General features: G+C 36.1%; 1 protein-coding gene across 7 annotated transcripts in view; it reads right to left on the bottom strand.

The window, feature by feature from the left end:
• Positions 1 to 9,187: 9,187 nt before the first annotated feature.
• Positions 9,188 to 21,976, bottom strand: part of DDX4 (DEAD-box helicase 4) — an 82,338-nt gene continuing 69,549 nt past the window's right edge. For all 7 annotated transcript variants that reach the window (XM_042939035.1, XM_042939075.1, XM_042939043.1 and 4 more), the window contains 5 exons: positions 19,357 to 19,502; positions 11,924 to 12,023; positions 10,467 to 10,737; positions 10,207 to 10,317; positions 9,188 to 9,521 (listed from right to left, as the gene is read on the bottom strand). In XM_042939035.1, coding sequence (XP_042794969.1) covers positions 9,435 to 9,521; positions 10,207 to 10,317; positions 10,467 to 10,737; positions 11,924 to 12,023; positions 19,357 to 19,502 — 715 coding nt within the window. In that variant the 3' untranslated portion in view covers positions 9,188 to 9,434. The remainder of the gene's footprint in view (positions 9,522 to 10,206; positions 10,318 to 10,466; positions 10,738 to 11,923; positions 12,024 to 19,356; positions 19,503 to 21,976) is intronic.

The following is a 21,976-nucleotide window of genomic DNA, read 5'->3' as shown; positions in this document are numbered from 1 at the left end:
CCAGGGAGAAGTTCATGCTTTCCTAGAGCTTTCAGTTCAAACTGAGTCTATACTAGAGCTAAACTGTTGACCAAGAAGCCAGTAGCCACATGTGGCTATTGAGTACTTAAAACATGGCTAGTACAACTGAAAAACTGAATTCTTAATCTAATTAAAATTAAAATCTGAGAATTGTCTCACCTACTGGAAACTTTTATAAGTATGTTTGGAACAACTTGGGTATCTATAGTACATATGTGAATCCTAATATATTAAGTCTATTTTACAAAGACTAAATAATTTCCAATGAAAACCACATCTAAAATGAGTTGTGGGGGTATCTGGGTGGCTCAGTTGGTTAAGCATCCAACTTCGGCTCAGGTCATGATCTAACGGTTCATGAGTTTGAGCCCCACATCAGGCTCTGTGTTGACACCTCAGAGCCAGGACCCCGCTTCGGATTCTGGATCTCCCTCTCTCTCTGCCCTTCTCCCATTTGCACTCTATCTCACTCTCTCAAAAATAAATAAACATTAAAAAAATTTAATGAGATATGAGGTAATTATAATATGGTGTAGTGGATTTCAAAGATTTAGTACAAAGAAAATTTATAATATCTAATTCTTATAAAGATTAAATGTTGAAATGATATTTGGGATATACTGATTACATATATGGCTCACGTTATATTTCTAAAGTACAGGACTGCTGTAGAGCAATACTTTGCCCATAAAAGCTTAAACACGGAACAACTTAAGAAGCTCTACTGCATACACGCATTTTCTTTCTGTTCCCTTCTTTCTTCCCTTGTTTTCTTCTCCCTACTCCTTCTAACAATGATGTGCACTGGACTCTTAAGAGCTAGAAAGACTGCTGACCCAGGGCTTAGATGATTCAAGGCAATCCATGTCTTACTGGTTTAGAACTTAATAAAAGAAGAACAGGGCAATGACTCAGCAACTCCAACATATTAGGAACATCTTAGAAACTTAAGGGAAAGTGTCAAAGAGCTTTGCATTTCCGCAAGGACAGTATCAGGAGTCATTTTCTATTAAGTCTCAAAAAAAATGGTTTAAGGGAGTTTTTAAAGTTTTAAAATCACAAAGTCCTGAAATATTACTAAAGGACAAAGTAATTACCTTATTCTAAATTACATTTATTTTATAAATATGACATATTAAATAAATAAAATGGAAAAGAGCTTTCAACAAAGTATTTTAACCATCACATAATGGACTCATTAAATTATCATTATCTGTACTTCTAATGGTCACTCTCCAACTCCTACAGCACTGTGAGGGTACACAAAAAGAATGAGAAATGCCTTATTTATAAGTTTACATAGATTCATTGCTATTTGAAGGATATCAAGAAGTTAGTTTTTGTCCTGACTCAGTTTAATACAGAAATCAGTTGACTATTCCTGAGAACATATCATTTCATCAGTATTGGCAGAGACTGCTGGCTGATTCCCAGCTTCCTGGGCACACAGAAGAAGACTACTTTTCCGAGCTCCCTTACAGTTACATTCAATTAAGTTCTCAACAGTAGAATGTGAAAAGAGATGTATATGCCATTTCCTTGCCTGACCCATCAAAATCTTCCATATGTCCTTGTCCTCCTTCCTCTGCCTCCACTCTCTTCCGTTCTCTAGCTTGATGAAGAGAAGCATAAAGACCTTGTAAGCCATGTATCAAAGATTACAGATCTACATGATGGAAGAATCCCGGAATTCTAAGTAAATAGTTGAGAGGCAACCTACCTACTGGGAATATGCTCCTTGGACAGTCAAGGTGGGCAAAAAAAAGTAAATCTATCATAAGTCACTGAAGTTTTAGGGGTTAGCAACAGGTAGGGTCACCCTAACAGATACAGTCAGTGACCCAAAGGACTGTTATTTAACCTAAGGACAAAACATTTCCACATATCTTGCTGTCACTATTGAGCAAGATAGCACCCCATCTCTCTTAATTCCATTTTTTCTCCACTCTCTTATACCACTCATGGTATATGGTTTGCAAAACCTGACTAGGTAGAAATGTAAACAGGTGTAGAGACACAAATATGCCCAACAGGCATATGAAAAGGCACTCAACATCACTAACCACCAGGTAAATATGAATTAAAACCACATTAATAGCTAGAAATAGTAATACTGGCAATACTAAGTGATAGTGAGAATGTTGAGCAAATGAAATAGTCTTAAAATGCTGGTGGCCACATTAAATAGTACAACCACTTTAGAAAACTCTTTGGCTGTTTCTAATAAAGTTAAACACATACCTACTTTATGACCCAGCAATTCCACCCCTAGGAGAATTGAGTGCTTATGTACCAAAAGACTTGCACAATATTCATAGGCACTTTATTCATAAAAAATTGTGAACAAATGAAATGCCCATCAACAAGAAACTGGAAAAACAATTTGTAATGTATTCATATGACAGAATAAAAAAAATGAACAAACTAGTGATACACAAACCAACATGGATAAATTTCACAGGTTTTACGTTGGACAAAAAGCCAGACACAAAACAGGGCAAGCTCTATGATTCCATTTATATCAAGTTCAAGAACAGGCAAATCTAACTATGGTAACAAAAATCAGAATAGTTATAACCTCTGGGTAGGAATTCAACTGGAAAGGGGCAAGAAGGTCATATAAGTGACAGATATCTTGATTTGGGTGATGTTGAGAAATATATGCAGTAAAAATTTAAGCCATATACTTAAGATTTGTGTCTCTGATTATATGTAAGTTTTGTTTCAAGTTCAAAAATTAAAAAGTTAACTTGTTTCAGAGCACACAATTATTAGTAAGTTGTTGAGCTGGGTTTGAACTTAGGTCAGTTTGAGTCTTTTCACTACAGTAGGGTTCATTTTCCTACCAAATTACATACACAGATGAGAAAACTACAAGGTCTCTTTAGAACTTTGTTTAAACAGGCAATCAGCATCACTCTATGTATTTTATATCTAATACACACACTATGATAAAATGTACTTGTTTTGGTCCTGCATTCTATATCAAATGGTGTTATTAACTTTGTGACACTATATCAACAATACTTCTGTTTACAGAATTGAAAAAAAATTACTGGAACCAAACTTTCTACAAACACAGATGACTGGTAACCCAGTAATATAATTCAACAAACATTTTAAGATGAAACTGTCAGAACCTGCATTACATTTACCTGGCAAGAACACACTGGCTCATTACCACGTGTGAATTATCATGAATAAATCTTCAGTGGTGGAACATCTAAAGGACGATGAAAAAATGAAAAGAAGAAGTATAAAGATGCCAGAACAGTCAATTAACAAGCATCACTCATGCCCATGTAATATTTATAAAGAGATTCATCCACTATAGCTGCAGATGTGATCTGACTTGTTTCTCAACTGTACATTTAACACTGATAAAGCAGCTAGTGCAATACTAGAATAAGACTTGAACATCAAAATACAACTATACCAACATTTAGCTATGATACTCTGCATTCTTACACAGTCTTCAGACTGCCTCTATTAAAAAACACTTCAATGCATGCATTGTGTGACTTCTTCATTGATTAGAGATGAACATGGAAAAAAACCCAGTTATTGTCTTATTTTTATATATAAGCAAACCAAGGCCTAAAGCAGATCACTGATAGAACTAGGCACCACACATGTCAACAAATAAAGCCAATGTTAAGGTTATTCCAACTAGTTATTTATTTTGAAGCATCATGCCTACCTTGCTATATGAGCTTCTCCTCCAACACATGTAAGCTTTTAAATAAAGTGTTTGGATTTCTGTTGAGAGTGTTTTAATCCCCTACATTGTAACCCCCCTTCCAAAACGAAGACAAAAATCAAATTAAAATGGACATATCCAAGACTTTGGGATAATTAATAAGCTCATATATTCAGGAGAAGAAAAGGTGGTTTTTGTCCCTGGAATAGTGAAAAAGAATCCCACAAACACATTAGACTCCAGCTGCAGAACACACTAACTAATGGAGACAAAAAATCCTTTTACGAATTCTCACACTCAAAATCCCCCACAGAAAAGTAATTCCAATACCCCACTTTGATGATTTGACAATTATTCCCTAAATTACAGCAAAACAATCAATCATTTAAAGGATTAAGGAATTTACCTGAATCTCCAGCCCCCAAACTTGAGGCCACATCATTTGCTCACTTCTATTTCAGCGTCTGTACTGTCCTCTCTTGACATGAATTCCTCATGGCACTACCGTATATTCTCTAGAGTAGGAGTCTTAAATCTGCTGTTCTGAACCCTTTGGGTGGGGGTATAAATGGATTTGAGAGAGGCTGATAAGAGCCCTGAGATTTAATGTACCATTGGGCTCTGTAGATGTGATCCAGAAAGTTTAGGAATGCTAAAGGGAGAGTCCCAAGGACAGCCTACAGTGCCATCCCACCTCCAGTGCAACCGTCGCCCATGCAGGCACCCTTCCGCGGCGGTTCAGCCCCCTGGGTCCCTTCAGGCCAGCCTCCTACTCCGACCCGAAGGCTCCCTTTGCCCCACGCCCTCGCTAGCTGTCATTTCCGGGCCTCGGAATGAGCTCTGCCAGGTCCTGGAGAGCGGAAGAACCACAGGTTGGGGCCGCACCTGGGAGCCGCCTCCAGAAGCCCGGACGCAGGCGGAAACTGCTTCGCAGCACTGGCAGCTTCACAGTGGACACCGCCGCCTGCGTGCCCAGGCTCGGCTGTCTCCTGGTTGGATGCTAAGAGTTCCTTTCCTCAGGATCTCGGGGCACAATGCTGGGCTAATATTTACAAAAGATGTATTAGGCACGCAGTTAGGCAAGGGGTGCGAAAGGGCAGGGAGCAGCGTGGGGCGGGGGGGGGGGGGGGGGGGGGAGGAGGGGATCATGCCGATAGATGCTGATAGCAAGCAAAAGCAACTTCTGCCAACCACAGATAGCAGCCGCACGCTGGCGAGCGACTGAAAAAGGGCTCTCAGAACTTAAAGACTAGATAGGTACCCTATCTTCAACACATTTAAAAATCTGTGAAGAGCACACAAACCAAACAAAATGAAAAGCTGCCTTCTCCCAAATTATCGGATAAATAAAACCGTTAAGTATGCAAACTGGGTAAGTGTAAAGTTACGGGCAGGGTTGGAAGAGTAAACGTCCCACCAAGGCATCTGCTCTATATACAAAAGTTATCAATGCTGAAAAACGTAAATCAGAAAAGCCATAGCTACTCCACTTCAAGAATGTAGGGACAGATGAAGTAGGCAAGTTTACCCTAACTGTAATCAGGACCACTCTTCACCTTTATTTGCTACTGCATCACCATTATTCCCAAACTTTCACATTATGCTTCATATTCCACATTTTGAGCTTCCTACTTTGATTTAGACCAGAGCCTTTGGCTCATTAAAAATGCACAAGCCTCTAGGAAAGAAAAGCTAAGCTTTATTGTTCACATCCCAACCTATGCCTTCTTTAGAGAACAAGCTGTGATTGTAGAATTAAAGAGACACAAGGACTCCTGGGTGCTTCAGTCAGTTGGGCACCAAATTCGGCTCAGGTCATGATCTCACAGCTTCTAAGTTAGAGCCCTGCATTGTGCCCTGTTCTGACAGCTCAGAGCCTGGAGTCTGCTTCGGATTCTGAGTCCCTTTGTGACTCTGCCCCTCCCCCATTCATCCATTCGTTCGTTCGTTCTCTCTCTCTCTCTCTCTCAAGAATAAAACATGTAAAAAAAAATTTAGAGAGACAGAAGAGCACTTAACCTGTAGGCCCTGCTGGGAAAGGTAGACATCGCTGTATCTGAGTAAAGCTAGCATTCAATAAACATACAACTTACAAACTGATGAAGGCTTAAGATTTCTGATGCCAAGCAGCAGAACTGGTGAATGTTAAAAAAAAAAAAAAAAAAGAAAGAAAAAGAAAAAAAAATTCAGGTTAAATTCCTAAGTGAAGCAGAAAATTCACTATTAAGCAACATTTCAAAAAACAGAAGAGGGGTGCCTGGCTGGCTCAGTTGGAAGAGCACTGCAACTCTTGATCTCAGGGTTGTGGGTTTGAACCCATTCTGGGTGTACAGATTAAATAAATAAAAACTTGGGGCGCCTGGGTGGCTCAGTCGGTTAAGCGTCCGACTTCGGCTCAGGTCAGGATCTCACGGTCCGTGGGTTCGAGCCCCGTGTTGGGCTCTGTGCTGACGGCTCAGAGCCTGGAGACTGTTTCAGATTCTGTGCCTCCCTCTCTCTCTCTGACCCTCCCCTGTTCATGCTCTGTCTCTCTCTGTCTCAAAAATAAATAAACGTTAAAAAAAATTAAAAATAAATAAATAAAAACTTAAAAAATAAGAAAAACAGAGGAAAATAAGATTGCCCTTGGAAATAAGAAATTGCTTTTAAAAATCAGAGGGTTAAAAAATAGTAAAAATTCTACCAGAACATAACAAGCCAAAAGACAAAAAACATGAGAGATAGGATATAGACAGAAGAAAGAAAACTTAGGAAAAATTATGAGACAATGTACAAAACACTTTCAGGTCCAGAAAAGAATGATCTGCTAAACACACCAACTACTAGCCAGAATTAAAAAGCCCACTCAAAAATTTTAGAAATATCAGTATCTTTTGGAGTCAATACAGTAACCCAGAAAGGTAATGATATGGCGAAAAGAGCATGTTTCTTCTCCCAGAAAGAAAAAACAAAGACAAACCGAAGGGTAAAATTGCTCAAAGGTAAAACTGCTCAAAGAGACTACGATTCAAGTTTAAAGCAAATTAGTATGTGGAATGGTTTTGATCAATTTTCGTTTGACCCTGACATTTAGAATTCTTCCTGGAAACACAACAGAGATCATAAAATTGGAAAAATAAATTTTAAAAAAGGAAATCAAACTGTGTTAATTGGTCCATTCAGCAAACAATATTTTCCTCTGTTTTTCTTATTTTTTAAGTTTTTATTTATGTAAACCCTGCCTGTTGATTTCCAATTTTAGAACCAACATATAAATATAAAAGAGAAACTTTATGGTTATTAGAATAGAGTGGAAGTGTTAACTCTGGAAATGTTAATGTACAGTTTGAAGTTGATACACTGTAAAAGCCCTAACAGAGAGAAGAGAAAGGGTGACTTCACCATCACCTCACAAAGTATACTTATAACTATATTAAAATTACCCAAGAAGACTGAGGTCAGTTAAATCTTTACCTATTATACAGAAAGCCAAGAGAAATCTCAGCTTGGTGAGATAAAAATAAAACATATGATACCAACTACCAGAAATGGTGAAAGACCATTGAACATGGGATGTGAAATAGCAATTTGAAAGAGAGAGGCAGAATACTTCTTCCTATTATAAACTCTTCAATAGCATTTTCTAATCATACCTGTACCTGTTACTTTGATGTATTTTAAAGAAATCATTCAAATTTATACCTAGAAATGCAGAAAGTAATTGAACATGGGGACATTAACAGTGGGTTTGTAATGATACTGTAACTGGTACAATTTTATTTCCTTTTTTATACTGATTCAGTAATGCTATTATGGTAATTTGACAAATCATGCAAATTCAAAAATATTTTTAAAGCAATCAGGCCAGCTATGACCAAAAGCTCTTTCAAGAAACAGAAAAAAGGGGCGCCTGGGTGGCTCAATCGGTTGGGTGTCCGGATTCAGCCCACGTCATGATCTCACGGTTTGTGGGTTCCAGTCCTGCATCAGGCTCTGTGATCCTGGAGCCTGCTTCAGATTCTGTGTCTCCCTCTCTCTCTCTTCCCCTCCCCTGCTTGCACACACTCTCTCTCTCAGAAATAAATAAAACATTTAAAAAAAGAAACAAACAAAAAAGACAAATGGCCTGTAAATACCCTTTGTAAACAAAACAAACTGGAGGAGAAAATTAAGACACACAGGTACTATGAGTAATGACACCAATGCTTTCCTTAATTTAACCTTTCCCAGAAATGAGATTACACAGTACATGTTAAATATTCCCCATATTTTCATTACTTGAACTTCCCTTGAGTTGTCTGTTTGTTCTTTGTGCATTCCTCTAAGGTATTCCTACATATCCACATTATCATGAACTACTCACTGATAATACATTGTAGTCACTGTAATCATTGTCATATTTTTCTTTGTTGTTTACTCGTTAAATAAGCAACTGATCCTTTTGTGCACAAATCCTTTGGGATTTCTGACTTCTGAGTTTAAATTCAACTCTCATCCCCAATTCAAAGCTTTCATACTTAACTGTATTTTTTGTAGTTCTAACTTTTAGTAATGCACATGGAACTGATGTTGAATATGGCATGGGGTAGGTATCTAACTAATCCTAAAAACATGTGTTAAACAGACCTTCTCTTTTCATGTGTGATGCCTTAATTATAAACCAAATTCATGTAACAAGATATATGTTGAGGACATGTTGCTTTGGATATTTTAAGTTAATGATAACAAACATTTGTAATGGTTAATTTTTTGTCTCCCTAATTCTTACTTGTTCCATGTCTTAATGTTTTGGTTCATTTACTTAATGATTAAGAACTACTTACATTCTAGACATATTTAAGATATATATTAGTAAATGAAAAAAAAGATTCTTTCCCTCATTGTTCTTAAAATATCAAAAAATTGTGGCAAAAGTGAACAGTATTGTTTTTTGTTGATATAGTTTGAGTTCAAATAATGATTTTCACTATTTGTGTATGAATGTATATCATACATTAATATTTAATTTATGTAATACCTTGTTCACTTCATTGGTTTTACAAGGCTCAAAATTTCAAAATACAGGAGAACTATGATATGCAACAAAGAAAAATTTTAAATGCTGTTAGAAAACTAAGGGGGCAAAGTGTTTCATCCTTTATTTTCAAGGAAAGTCTGTACAGAGTAAAAACAAACATTTGTTACGTAATTGTGTACAGAGTTCACATTGCATTTAACCATTTTCATCACATATGTGATGACCTAAAGTCAAAATCACCTTCAAAGGCTTATGTCTTTCACTGTCTGTTACATGAAAATCATGTTACCATATTTCAGTGACACACTATTGCTTTAAAAGCTCCTTTTTAAGCAAAAAAAGGAGACTCAGTTTCTAAACAAAAGTTTGTCATAAATCCTACTGCTTGTTTTAGGATCAATAAACACCACACTAAGACTATGTATTTAGACATGAAACATGTTTAAAACCCCTGAAGAATACACTAGAAATAAGCAAGACATTCAGAATGCTTTAATCTTTCCAGTTAACACCATTTATATAAGTAACTGCAATGTTGTTAATTTTTAGTATTTCACATAACTAGTCAGCAAGAATTTTTTTTTAAGGGTAGGAATAAGAACAGAAGGACAGAAGATAATAGTGTGTCAGGTTTTGCACTTCTGTTAAACTCAAAAATCAAAACTATTTTCTTCTCTGCATCAAAACTGTACCACAAACTTGAAGGATGTTTTAGCTTTAATCCCATGACTCATCGTCTACTGGATTGGGAGCTTGTGAAGAAGAAAACCCTGCTGTGTTCAAAGTATTCTTGCCCTGGTAATTCTTTAAAAAGAAAGAAAGAAAGAAAGATTTAATTTTATGATATCTCTCAAATTACATTCCCAGACTCAGAGAAGGTACTCAAACTTCCCACCATGTTTTCCCAAAAAATATAAAAGACTGGATTCTCACTAAATTTAATCCATTTGATAAAGGCCCATATGAACCTGGGTAGTCTAAATTACACAAAATATTTCAAGAAAATCTTTCTTTAATCAGTAGTTTTGGCAGATGGAAAAACTGAAAGCTCTATACCTTAATAAATAAGCATAAATATTTAATGGTTAGTGCATTCACTGTTGCTGTATAAAAGTGGTGCTGCCTATAAACAGACACATCAAAAAGGACATGCAATTCACTATCTCTAGTATTCTGTCTTACTTAATAATACTGTCAGAACTCTAAAAACAAGGAATTCTTACAGGAAATTCAGAAGAATCCAAAGGAGCTGTAAATGCCAGCAAATTTGAGAAAGGAGGGATGTTTGAGCGTGAATTGAAAGGTTATATTATTCCTCACTTTTAAGACCAAAAATACATACATACATAAAACTTTAAGAAATATTAAACTTTTAAGTATAAAAAATGACAAGATAATTATTAAACGTTATTGTTACTTCACAATATTAACTACAACATTCACAAAGAGTAACTGGAAGCCAAGTTCTAAATTTTTCCCCTCAACTAACCTTTCTAGTATCAACTGATGCAAATACATTTCCTCTTGCACTACCACTGAAGGCAGGAACATATGTACTAAAGGCAATTTCTTCCAACCATGCAGGAACATCCTGTTGAGCCTAAAAAAAGAAATTATTAACTTCATATTCAATATGCATCTAGTCTCAAAGATTACAGCAGTTTACTTTTCCTCAATATACATAGATATACAAGGTCTACTTTCAATGATAGAATAATATCCATTCAGTTTTAAACATTTAAAACTTACATCTGACAGTACTTTCACTAAAGGCTGTGCCAAATGGTTATCTGATTCAGGATCAAAAAAGGAAATAGCTCTGCCAGTATTTCCACAACGACCAGTACGTCCAATTCGATGAACATATTCATCAATGGTAGAAGGAAGATCAAAATTGATAACATGTTGAACATTTTCAATATCCAGCCCCCTGGCAGCTACTGAAGTAGCAACAAGAACTGGGCACTTTCCACAGCGAAAATCTCCCAGAGCTTGCTCTCTCTCTCTCTGTTCTCGATCACTAGAAATCAAAGAAAGCATGTGTCAGGACAGCTCTTAAAAAATTATTACAGTGGGGGTGTCTAGGTGTCTGAGTCAGTTAAGTGTTTGACTCTGGATTTCTGCTCAGGTCATGATCTCACGGTTCATGATTTTGAGCCCCACATCAGGCTCTGCACTGACAGTACAGAGCCTACTTGGGATTCTCTCTCCCCCCTCTCTCTCTGGCCCTTTCCTGCTCACATGTGCTCTCTCTAAAATTAACAAACATTAAAAAAATTACTACAATGAACCATTCAAGTTCAACATGTTTTCAGTAACAGTAAAAATAGCAGCAATCAACATTGCTATCTACTTCTTACATACCAGGTATTATACTAATTTTTTTCAAGCCATCATTTTATTTAATTCTCACAGTAATACTTTGAGGGTGGAACAATTATCCTCATTTGCACATGAAGTAAGGTAACAAAGGTAGTACAGAGTGCTACAACACAAATTTAGGTCAGACAAACAAACATCAGGGTATCTGAGCAGCTGTCAGTTAAGCATCTGACTTCAGCTCAGGTCATGATCTCACATTTCTTGAGTTTGAACTCCACATTGGACTCTCTGCTGTCAATGTGGAGCCTGCTTTGGATCCTCTGTCCTCCTCCCTCTCTGTCCCTCCCCCACTTGTGCGCTCTCTCTCTCAAAAAATAAACTTTAAAAAAAATTTTTTAACAAGTGTGACAAACATTAAATCTCACCTATTAATCTCGTACTTGTCTTGACAATACACAACTATTTGATTAGAATGTTTTCTCAAAAAAATTGTTTAACTATAATCTCAGAATTCTGTATATTCATTAGTATTTCAGATCCATGAGTAAAGTGTCAATGAAGTTGTGCTCATATGACATTTTTATGCACTTCAATAAAAAATTTCAAGCAAGAGAAAGATTGGATTCAGCAGAAGAGAAAAACTTACTGAGTTCTCTTGAGAAGTTACCACTCCTCATGATGAGGAGTCCAAGACAAACCTTTAACTCACCCATCCCCACCTCTTAGTTCTTATAAAAACTTAAAATGACTAACAGTTTAGATCTTGAGAATTCTGAATCCCAATCTTAGGATTATGTCATGTCAGTTACACGCACTGCTATTTCTTAGCAAATGACAAATACAAGTGTCACCTCCCTACTATGAAATCGTATTAATCTACTCACCCATGAATACTTGTTGTTGATATTTTTTCTTGACAAAGGAAAGTAGCAATAAAATCTGCTTTTTTCTTAGTCTCAACAAAAACCATAGTTCTTTCATCACCTACAAGACAATGAAACAGTGATAAACACAGAAACTATGAAATTAGGAAAAGGAAAAAAAAGCCAGGAGGTATTAGTAGGAAATAGTCTCATCCATCACTGTATTTCCAAGACCAAGACCAGGCCTGGTAGGTAACAGCAGCCCAAATATTTCCTGAATGAATGAATGTCAAAGATAAAGTATCAGAACTGTTTTCTACTTTAGGGACTAAAAAAATGAGCTTGCCCTTTGCCCTCCCAGGCCAACACCAAAAAGCTGACTAAGGGAAAGATAAATGGTATCTACCTGCCAACTTTTGGCAGTTCCAAATTCATCTCAGGACCTTCATTTCCCACTCATTAAATTAATGCCTTTGCTCCTTACCTCCCGAGATAATCCAATCTTGCATTCTGCCTTGATTGCCCAATTTATAAGGCATCCAACCCAAGGCTGACAAATTCTGCAACATTCTGTGTTTCAACATTCTCTGTTAATTCAAACCCTTTTATTTCCCAGGTATTATTTATCAAAAAAACTAAGTGACTTTATCCTAGGATTTTATGAGTCAAAAATATTTACCAGTTAGCTTAAAGAATTTAATTGGTAGAACTTCAAGCATGAGCCAGAGATTTTTTCACACAAGGAATCTCCCTATGTTGGAGAGGAAAGAAGGTAACTTATAGCCTTAACGGAAAGAAGACTGTATTACTGTTCATAATTCTTCTCCCTCATTTCCCTATTAGTTGGCTTCATTTATTCAACAAATATTTAGTGCCTAAGAGATGCCAGTCACTATTCCAGGTGTTGGAAATACTGCAAAGAAAACAAAGCCCCTGCTCTCATTGTGGAGATGCAAATAATAAATATTATGTAATAAGCCCTAAAATGGAAAAAAAAAAAAAAACCCACAAGGATAAATAGAGTCCCAAGAGGGCTACTTTAGATGTACCCTTTTTAATTAGATGACATCTAAGTAGAACTAAGAATAAAATAATAAACTACTGAGATACTTGGGGAAGAACATCAAGGCACAGGGAAGGACAAATATGAAGGAAAGGCTAAGAGACATGGGAGTTATGTGCTAACACACACACACACAGGGGCCCTCATGTGACCCCTACATTTTGGGTAGAGGGAACAGCAAGTAACAAGGAACAAGGCTATGAGGGAGAAACGTGCTTGGCACGTGTGAGGAACAGCAATGAGGAGTCTGGCTGGAGTGGGGTGAGCAAGAGACAGCAGAACATGAAGACAGAGAAGTAATGGCAGCTGTGTCACACAGAGTCGTGAAGGCCATTGAAAAAAAACTTCTTCATTTTGAGAAGGGAAGCCACTAAGTTTTTTTTTTTTTTTTTTTTTTTAACGTTTTTATTTATTTTTGAGACAGAGAGAGACACAGCATGAACGGGGGAGGGGCAGAGAGAGAGGGAAACACAGAATCGGAAGCAGGCTCCAGGCTCTGGGCCATCAGCCCAGAGCCTGATGCGGGGCTCGAACTCACAGACCGTAAGATCGTGACCTGAGCCGAAGTCGGACGCTTAACCGACTGAGCCACCCAGGCGCCCCGGGAAGCCACTAAGTTTTGAACAAAGAAGTGACAAGATCTGGTCTTTGTTTTAACTAAGGACTTAATGGATTCTGAATAAATTCTGATGTTAGAACCAAAACGATTTTGCTAACAGAAATGATATATGCAGTTAAAGAAAGAAATGAAGGCGGACTACCACGACTGTGTCTGAGTAACTGGAAAAACAGAACTAACATTAACTAAAATAGGAGATCTATAAGAAAAAAAGGCTCAGAGGTGGTGTTTCATTAACTCTCAGACCTGTTAAAAATCAAGCAGAAAAATCAAAGGGCAAGTGATTCCTACAGTAATAAATCAGTTAAATCTTCAAGATATAGTCATTTTCATATTATTAGAATAGTTATTTTTCCACAGTTTTGGAAGTCATCCAATAAGATGCCCAAAGCCAAAACTGATACAACTGATAGTATCAAGTACTTAACACTCTTGAGCAACTTAAGCCCTGATCTCTTTTCTTGGTTTTCAGTATGAATCCCAGTGGCAATAAGAATTTAACTCTGACTTTCTCTAGAATTCTTCCTAATGATTTTGTATTTGTTCTAGTTCAGACAATAGGTCATACTACCACTGGTGATAGCAATAATTGCAAATTTAGCTTTATGATCAGACCATTCAGTGATCTCTATAAACAGATGAATTATAAATCTCTATTCTGTTGAGTGAGAAGTGATGGAGTATCCATTTTGTTAGTCCATTGTGAGCTAAGTAAAAATCAACTAAGAATCTAAAAATAATTCTAATAGATTCTACTATTCTCCTAATAGAATAGTAGCTAGATTGCAATTCTCTGTAGTTCTGGGGTCATTCTTAACCCCAGAAAGTTAAGTGGTAGAACTGTGGCTTAAAGCGGTAGAACTAAAGCACTTTATGTGTAATTCAGAAAGGATTTTTTTATTATATGTAATAATTATGTTAATACCTTGTGGAGAATATTAAAAAATTAAATTACAACATCTCTTAAAGCCTCTTTAAAAAGCCTCACACCTGTCAGAATGGCTAAAATCAAAACCAAAAGAAACAACAGGTATTGGTAAAGATGCGGAGAAAAAGGAACCTTCTTTCACCATTGGTGGGAATGCAAACTCGTGCAGCCACTGTGAAAAACAGTATGGAGTATGGAGGTTGCTCAAAAAATTAAAAATAGGACTACCCTACAATCCATTAATTGTACTACTGGGTATTTACCCACAAATTACAGAAATGCTAATTCAAAAGGATACATGTACCCCTATGCTTACTGCAGCATTATTTACAATATCCAAACTATGGAAGCAACTCAAGTTGTCCATTGATTAATGGATAAAGAAGATGTGGTATATACATACCATGGAATACTATTCATCCATAAAAAAGAAATCTTGCCATTTGCAATGACGTGGAAGGAGCTAATGAGTATAACGCTAAGCCGAATAAGACAGAGAAAGACTAATACTATGTGATCTCACTCATATGTGGAATTTAAGAAACAAAACAAACAAGCTAAGGGGGGAAAAAAAGAGAAAAAAAAAATCAAGAAGGACTCTTAACTACAGAGAAAAGAATGATGGTTACCAGAGGGGAAGTAGGTGGGGAATGAATGGGTGAAATAGGTGACTGGGATTAAAGAATACACTTACTATTATGGAAAAAAAAAAAAAGTAAATAAATAAATAAGGGAGGATAAAGGAACACAAAGGGAGATAAGGTATCTATACTTCACTCAAACTGACACAACACAGACAACAGTACTGACACACTGTGATTATTTATGTGCAGTGTAATGCCTTGAGAGCAACCACTAACAAAGCTATGCTAAGATATACTTAAAAACTCAAAAAAGTAGGAAAATCAAAACTGAATTCTAAAAAACATTCTAGGAAGACAACAACAGAGAAATGAGAAACAGAAGGAACAAAAAGAAGATAGAAATGGTTTAATAATAGACTCTTAAATATAGAGAACAAACAGAGCTACTGGAGGGGTTGTGGGCTGGGGGATGGGCTAAATGGGTAAGGGACATTAAGGAAAACACTTGCTGGGATGAGCATTGGGTGTTATATGTAGGGGATGAATCAGTGGATTCTACTTCTGAAATTATTGCTCTATCTGCTAAGTAACTTGGACAAAAATTTAAAAATAACTAAAAATAAGAAATAAAAAAGAAAAAAAAATAGGCAAATGTCATGGACGAATCTGAACTTAGTCCTTTTCAGAGTCTTGTAAAATCAAACCTAACTTCTTCATGTTTACTGGCACACATAAAAATAAATGTTCTATGGCACAAACATTAAAAAAAATGAAATGATTAAGCTCTAACCTCTAATAATTGCAATGATCCTAAATGGTATAAATTTAACAATTAAAAGGAATAAAATTGACAGAAGGGCTAAGAACCAAAAATACAAATATATCCATACCATGGAATACTCCTCAGCAATACAAAGAAATCAACCACTGACACAACAACTTGATGACCTCAAGGGCATTACAGCAAAAGGAAAAACCTATTTTAAAGGTCATATATGCATGATTCCATTTACATAGTATTTTTGAAATTATAATATTATAAAGATGGAAAACAGATTAGTGGTTGTGAGGACATAGGGATAGGCAGTGAGGGTAGGAGTGGTGGGTATGCTATAAAAACAGCACAAGGGATATCTTTGTGGTGAGGTAGTAGCTCTGGATCTTGATGTTGGTGGTAATTACACAAATGCACCCAGGTAGCAAAATGGCAGAGAACTATACATATACACTGTACCAGTACCAGTTTCTGCAAAAGTGATGGTAAATCTGAATAACTACCCAGACTATCTAGAATACAACCCAGAACAAGTAGAAAATATGAAAATGAGGTTACAAAATATGGAGGACAGAACAAGATCTAATATTATCTAATTACTGCTGCAGAAGGAGAAAATAGGAAGAGGGGAGAAGCAAAACTAGAAAAAAAAATAACTTATAAAAGTCTATTAAAGCATCTTTTAAAAAGTGTCTTATAGGTCTATCAAATTAATTCTGATTTGGTTTACTGAGTTAAATAAAACAGAAAAATAATTTACAGAAGCAAACATTCCTAAAATTCCGAGAGAATAACAAAACTGAATTTCTAAAACTGAACTGTTTTTGAAAAAAAATCTTCCTACAGGAATTAAATCTCAAACATTTAAGATTACAAGTACACATAAGTGAAATCTTTGATAAACTCAAGACTAATTTAATAACTTCAGTTTAAAAAAACACACATCTTTTCTCTGATTTATCAGTTTTAAGCATAATACAAACACCTTATTTTAGTTGGGTTTTCCTTAGCCTATGTAGGTTAGCCACCCAAATAAGCTAATATTCTCCATAATGTTTAAGAGCATAACAACATAGGGCCTCAGTCGATTAAGGTCCAGCTTTGACTCAGGTTATGATCTCATGGTTTGTGGGTTCTAGCCCCACGTCAGGTTCTGTGCTGACAGCTCTAACCATGAAGCCTACTTCAAATTCTGTCTCCCTTTCTCTCTGTCCACACACACTTACACTCTCTCAAAAATAAAAAAAATTTTTTAAAGACTTAAAAGTATAAAAACAAGCTTGTGTTCAGTAAATTGATTCATTATTCAACAGTATTTATATTTTGCATAATGTCATCCTGAAAATAATATCCAACATCTTCAGCTTTAGGTAACTTAAAAGAGTAGATTATATTGAGTAAATTAGTGATCACTAGAATTCTCACATATTAATTACTAAACCTAATTTCATGTTCTTTTGCTTATTTTTCATATGCAATATCTTTGAGGCATGTTAATAAACATGTTCATTTTTGCCACTTAAAAATTTGCAGCACTTTCATACTTTAACAAAGTGTGCCGTAAAAAAGTAGTATAAAAAGTTCATGAGGGGCACCTGGGTGGCTCTGTCAGTTAAGCATCCGACTTTGGCCCAGGTCATGATCTCACTGTTGGTGAGTCCGAGCCCTGCGTCAAGCTCTGCGCTGACAGCTCAGAGCCTGGAGCCTGTTGCGGATTCTGTGTCTCCCTCTCTCTCTGCCCCTCCTCTGCTTGTGCATGCTCGCTCGCTCTCTCTGTCAAAAATAAACACTAAAAAAAAAAAAGTGAAAAAAAAGTTCATGAGCTCTGGTAGTCAGCTACAACACTTATGTCTGACATCTCTCAAATGCCCATTCCTGCCTCCAGTTTCCTCTATGAAACAGAAGTTACTATGGTTAAAAGTTATAATTAACATAAGTGAGACTATAGAAGGAGTAATAAAAACAGAAATAGCAACTGTATTTATGAAACACTGGATGAAGCAAACCAGTAAAATTTCTCCAACTCATGATGAGCATTTGGTTTTAAAAAGTTTTGTGTTTTTTTAAGACTTAGTGGAAACTGAAGAATAGAAGCCTTTAAAAGTGTTTTCTAGGGGTGCCTGGGTGGCTCAGTCGGACTTTGGCTCAGGTCACAATCTCACGGTCCGTGAGTTCGAGCCCCGCGTCGGGCTCTGTGCTGACAGCTCAGATCCTGGAGCCTACTTCACATTCTGTGTCTCCCTCTCTCTCTGCCCCTTCCCTGCTCATGCTGTGTCTCTCTCTGTCTCAAAAATAAATAAACATTAAAAAAAATTTTTTTTAAAGTGTTTTCTAAGTCAACTTTTTTTTCCTCCTCATTGTTGGAAATTAGATGGTTTCCTGTCCTCTCCTCATTCCTCCATCTCAACAGTGACATTCAAATTGAAACTAAAATGAAGAAGGGGAGGGGGAATATATAGCATGTAAGTACACTTAGTCTGTGAGGTAATAAGAAGAAATTAAAATAATATTACTGGGTACCAAACAGGGCACTTGCTGTGATCAATCACTGAATTCTACTCCTGAAACCAATATTGCACTATATGTTAAAACTAAGATTTTTTAAAAAAGGAAAATAAATTTTGCTACATATGGTGGAAAAAATAAAACATTTTTTCTCAGTAATAAAGTAGGTCCTATAATGAAAAAAATGATAAATAAGATAGCAATATTAAAAAGTTTTATTTTTCGGCACAAACTAAGCCCAACTCAAAGAAATACGACTTTCTATAAAAATTATTTGGGGGGGGTGAGAAATTTCTCATCACTATTGTAAAAACCAGAACCAGATGTTTAAAGTTCCCTTCAGCTCTAAAATTTTTTGAATCTACAATTATAGAAATATTTTGGAAGCAAAAACTATGAAGTAAAAATAACTCAGGGTGAAGAAAATGGAGTTTAATGTAAAGGAGGCTTTTTTATTTCTTACAATGAAAAATATATGTATTTCTCCTGGAATAGCTTTTTTTAAATTTTTTTTTTAACGTTTATTTATTTTTGAGACAGAGAGAGACAGAGCATGAATGGGGGAGGGTCAGAGAGAGAGGGAGACACAGAATCTGAAGCAGGCTCCAGGCTCTGAGCAGTCAGCACAGAGCCCGACGCAGGGCTCGAACTCACATACCACGAGATTGTGACCTGAGCCGAAGTCAGACGCTTAACCGACTGAGCCACCCAGGCGCCCCTCCTGGAATAGTTCTTAGTCACATATTTCAAGTCTCAAATCCTTTTTTTTAATCTTTATGAAGAAAAGATTAAACTGCTATATAATTTACAGAGGAAACTAAATCATAAAGCCTTTTATAAAGAAAGCTTTAGAGAAAGAGGAAATAATGAAAACGCACTTATTTAAAAACCCATACCAAACAATTTTTAGAGTAATTTAAAAATTAAGCATTTTTTAAAAATCAAAATTATGACAAAAAAATAGTATCAATGTAAGATACCTATGTTTCGCAGAATTTCGACAAGTTTTTCTCTTTTTGAGTACTGGCCAACTTGGAGAATGGTCTGCTGAACATCTCTACATGCTCCACCCACTTGTCCAACAGCAACAAACAAATAATCCGACTTTAAAAACTCCCCAGCCAACCTTCAAAGACAAAAAATTACTCCTTAACTTATCCTCTTCCATTAACACTCACAATATTCACTGAATTATTCCAAGTGTTATTTAATGTTAATTAGACAGATTATAACAACTATAACAAGGTAGATAACTTACATCATGCAAGTACTAATTCCAAAGATCAGTATAAAACATTAAGATTTTGTAAAATACTAAATAACTTAGTGAAACGTGGCCATGCAAAACTATTTAAAATGTGTATATAACAATAGAAAAGTATGCTAAAGGATCAGACTACAACAAATAGGAATTTTTGTTACAAACTGAAATGCAAGCCTAGGGCAAAAATTCTGTCCTTCACTAATGCTTTCATGTATGTTATTGCTAAAAGTTGTTTTCTGAAAATATTACTTGTTAAACTACTATGCTTTGAACAATTATCAGCAAACCAGACCTTAGGTCAGTGCTTTTCATGTCATGACACATACAAAAAATTGTAGCATTTATACAGCATGTCTGAGCAAAAAAATGAGACAGGAGGTGAAGGGCCTAGAGGCTAGGTCACATCAGGCTGTGTATGGTCACCCCAAACGCTGAGGATATCAGCATGTGGACACACACATAACTCACAGACAGCATACAATTAAGAAGGCCTGCTTTAAATCATCCAGCGACAGAGGAAGAGGAGAAAGGGAACTGGCAAAGAACTGAGTTTTTCTGTGATTAAGGAGGAGGGCCAAATCTATCATCAGTCCTCCTCTGTCCCATTTAGCAGTCCCTACTTCTTAGCAGTCTCATGAAAATCTCATGAGCAAAGCATATCCAGAATCTTAATAAATCATTACTGCTTCTTTCTCTTCACCTGCTGTTACCATAAAAGAAAAAGAAAAGCTTCTTTTTGAAGTCCTTCCTTAAAGAATCAAGCACCCTCTCAAGCACAAATCTTAAAACCATCTATAGTTCATTACTTTCCATCATATTTTTTTCATTCACTAAAACATTAATTGTGTGTCTGTGTCAGGCATACATGATACAAGGTACTGGGAATACAAAGATGAATATGATAGTTTCTGCCACTGAGATGCTCACATCAAGTAAGGTAAATATAGTTATATAAAAAATAATTACTACATTTTTAAGTATATAACATTTTTTAATATTGCATAATCATATATAAAACATTTCAGTATTTCAGAGAACAAAGTGAGGATTGATGGGGGAGGGGTGAGAGGGGAAAATGGGTGATGGGCACTGAGGAGGGCCCTTGTTGGGATAAGCACTGGGTGTTGTATGTAAGTAATTACCCATGAAAATCTACCCCAAAACCAAGAGCACACTGTACACACTGTATGTTAGCCAATTTGACAAAATTTGACAGTAAATATTTTTAAAAATTTTTGAAAATTAAAAAAATAAACGTTTTAGTATTTAATATATTTTCATATTCCAGTTTAAACATTTACCATATTCAAAAAAATGTGCCAAGTGTTTAAAATAGTTTCTTGACAAATACAATGGCAAGAAATGGATGAAGTGATGTGTATTTCCAAGAGTCTTCAAGTACTGAGCTAGATCTAAGCAGCAGCAAGCAAGAATGTATAATAGTGATGACTAGGGAAAGACATTCTAAAAAGAAAGGAGAAACAAGAAAAAATAATGAGGAAGTATGGAATTTGGCTTGCTCAGCCAACAAGAAATAGTTTTAATAGAAAAGAAATATACAATTCCAGGTAATAAAGTAGCAGAAAAAGCAAAGATTTGATCATATGTACACTTTGAAATCTGGTTAGTCTGTGGAAATGGGAAGACACAGGAGGGCTTATTTTGAATAAATGTCTAAAAAAAACCTAAAACTTTATTTTGGAATTATTACTGACATAAAATTGAGATTAGAGTCAGGGAGGACAGGTTAGAAAGCTACTGACAACGAGCAGAGAGAAAAGTGAAAAGGACTTAAATTAAGGTGGGAAACAGAAGAAACTGATTTGAAATATTTTAGAGATAACTGCCAAAATGACTGTTTTTGAAGGGCATAAAGTTAAAAGAATATATTAAAGCAATCAAGATGATTGAAAGGATTTGGGCTTGGAAAGACAACAAGGCCAGTAAGGAAAACTGAACAGGAAAGAGGGCATTGAAGAAGAGCTTCCATTTTGGACATAGTGAACCTTACAGGTAATTCATCTAAGAATAAAATACTCCTGAAGAGTTAAATCCGCAAGTCTGGCAATCCGAAGAGAGATTAAGGATACAGGTAATAAATTGGGGACAGTTACAGAAAGAAACATCAGCCAAGGAAATGGATGCTGCAATAGTTCAGTGAATATGTAGAATGATAACATTGGACTTTAGACAGAATAATGGGCAAGGTCCCTCAAGGTGAGGGACTCTACTGTTTACCCTACATACCCAGGACTTATACTCAAATATGGCTCATAAAAAGCCCTCACAAATATTACTGATGACAGTACACATTAGTCATTCTGGCTAGCCAACAT

This window comes from Panthera leo, chromosome A1 (assembly GCF_018350215.1).
Source record: "Panthera leo isolate Ple1 chromosome A1, P.leo_Ple1_pat1.1, whole genome shotgun sequence".
In the NCBI taxonomy this organism is placed as follows: Eukaryota; Metazoa; Chordata; class Mammalia; order Carnivora; family Felidae; genus Panthera; species Panthera leo.
The sequence above is the reverse complement of the archived record's forward strand: the minus strand, read 5'-3'. Positions and strand labels throughout refer to the sequence as shown.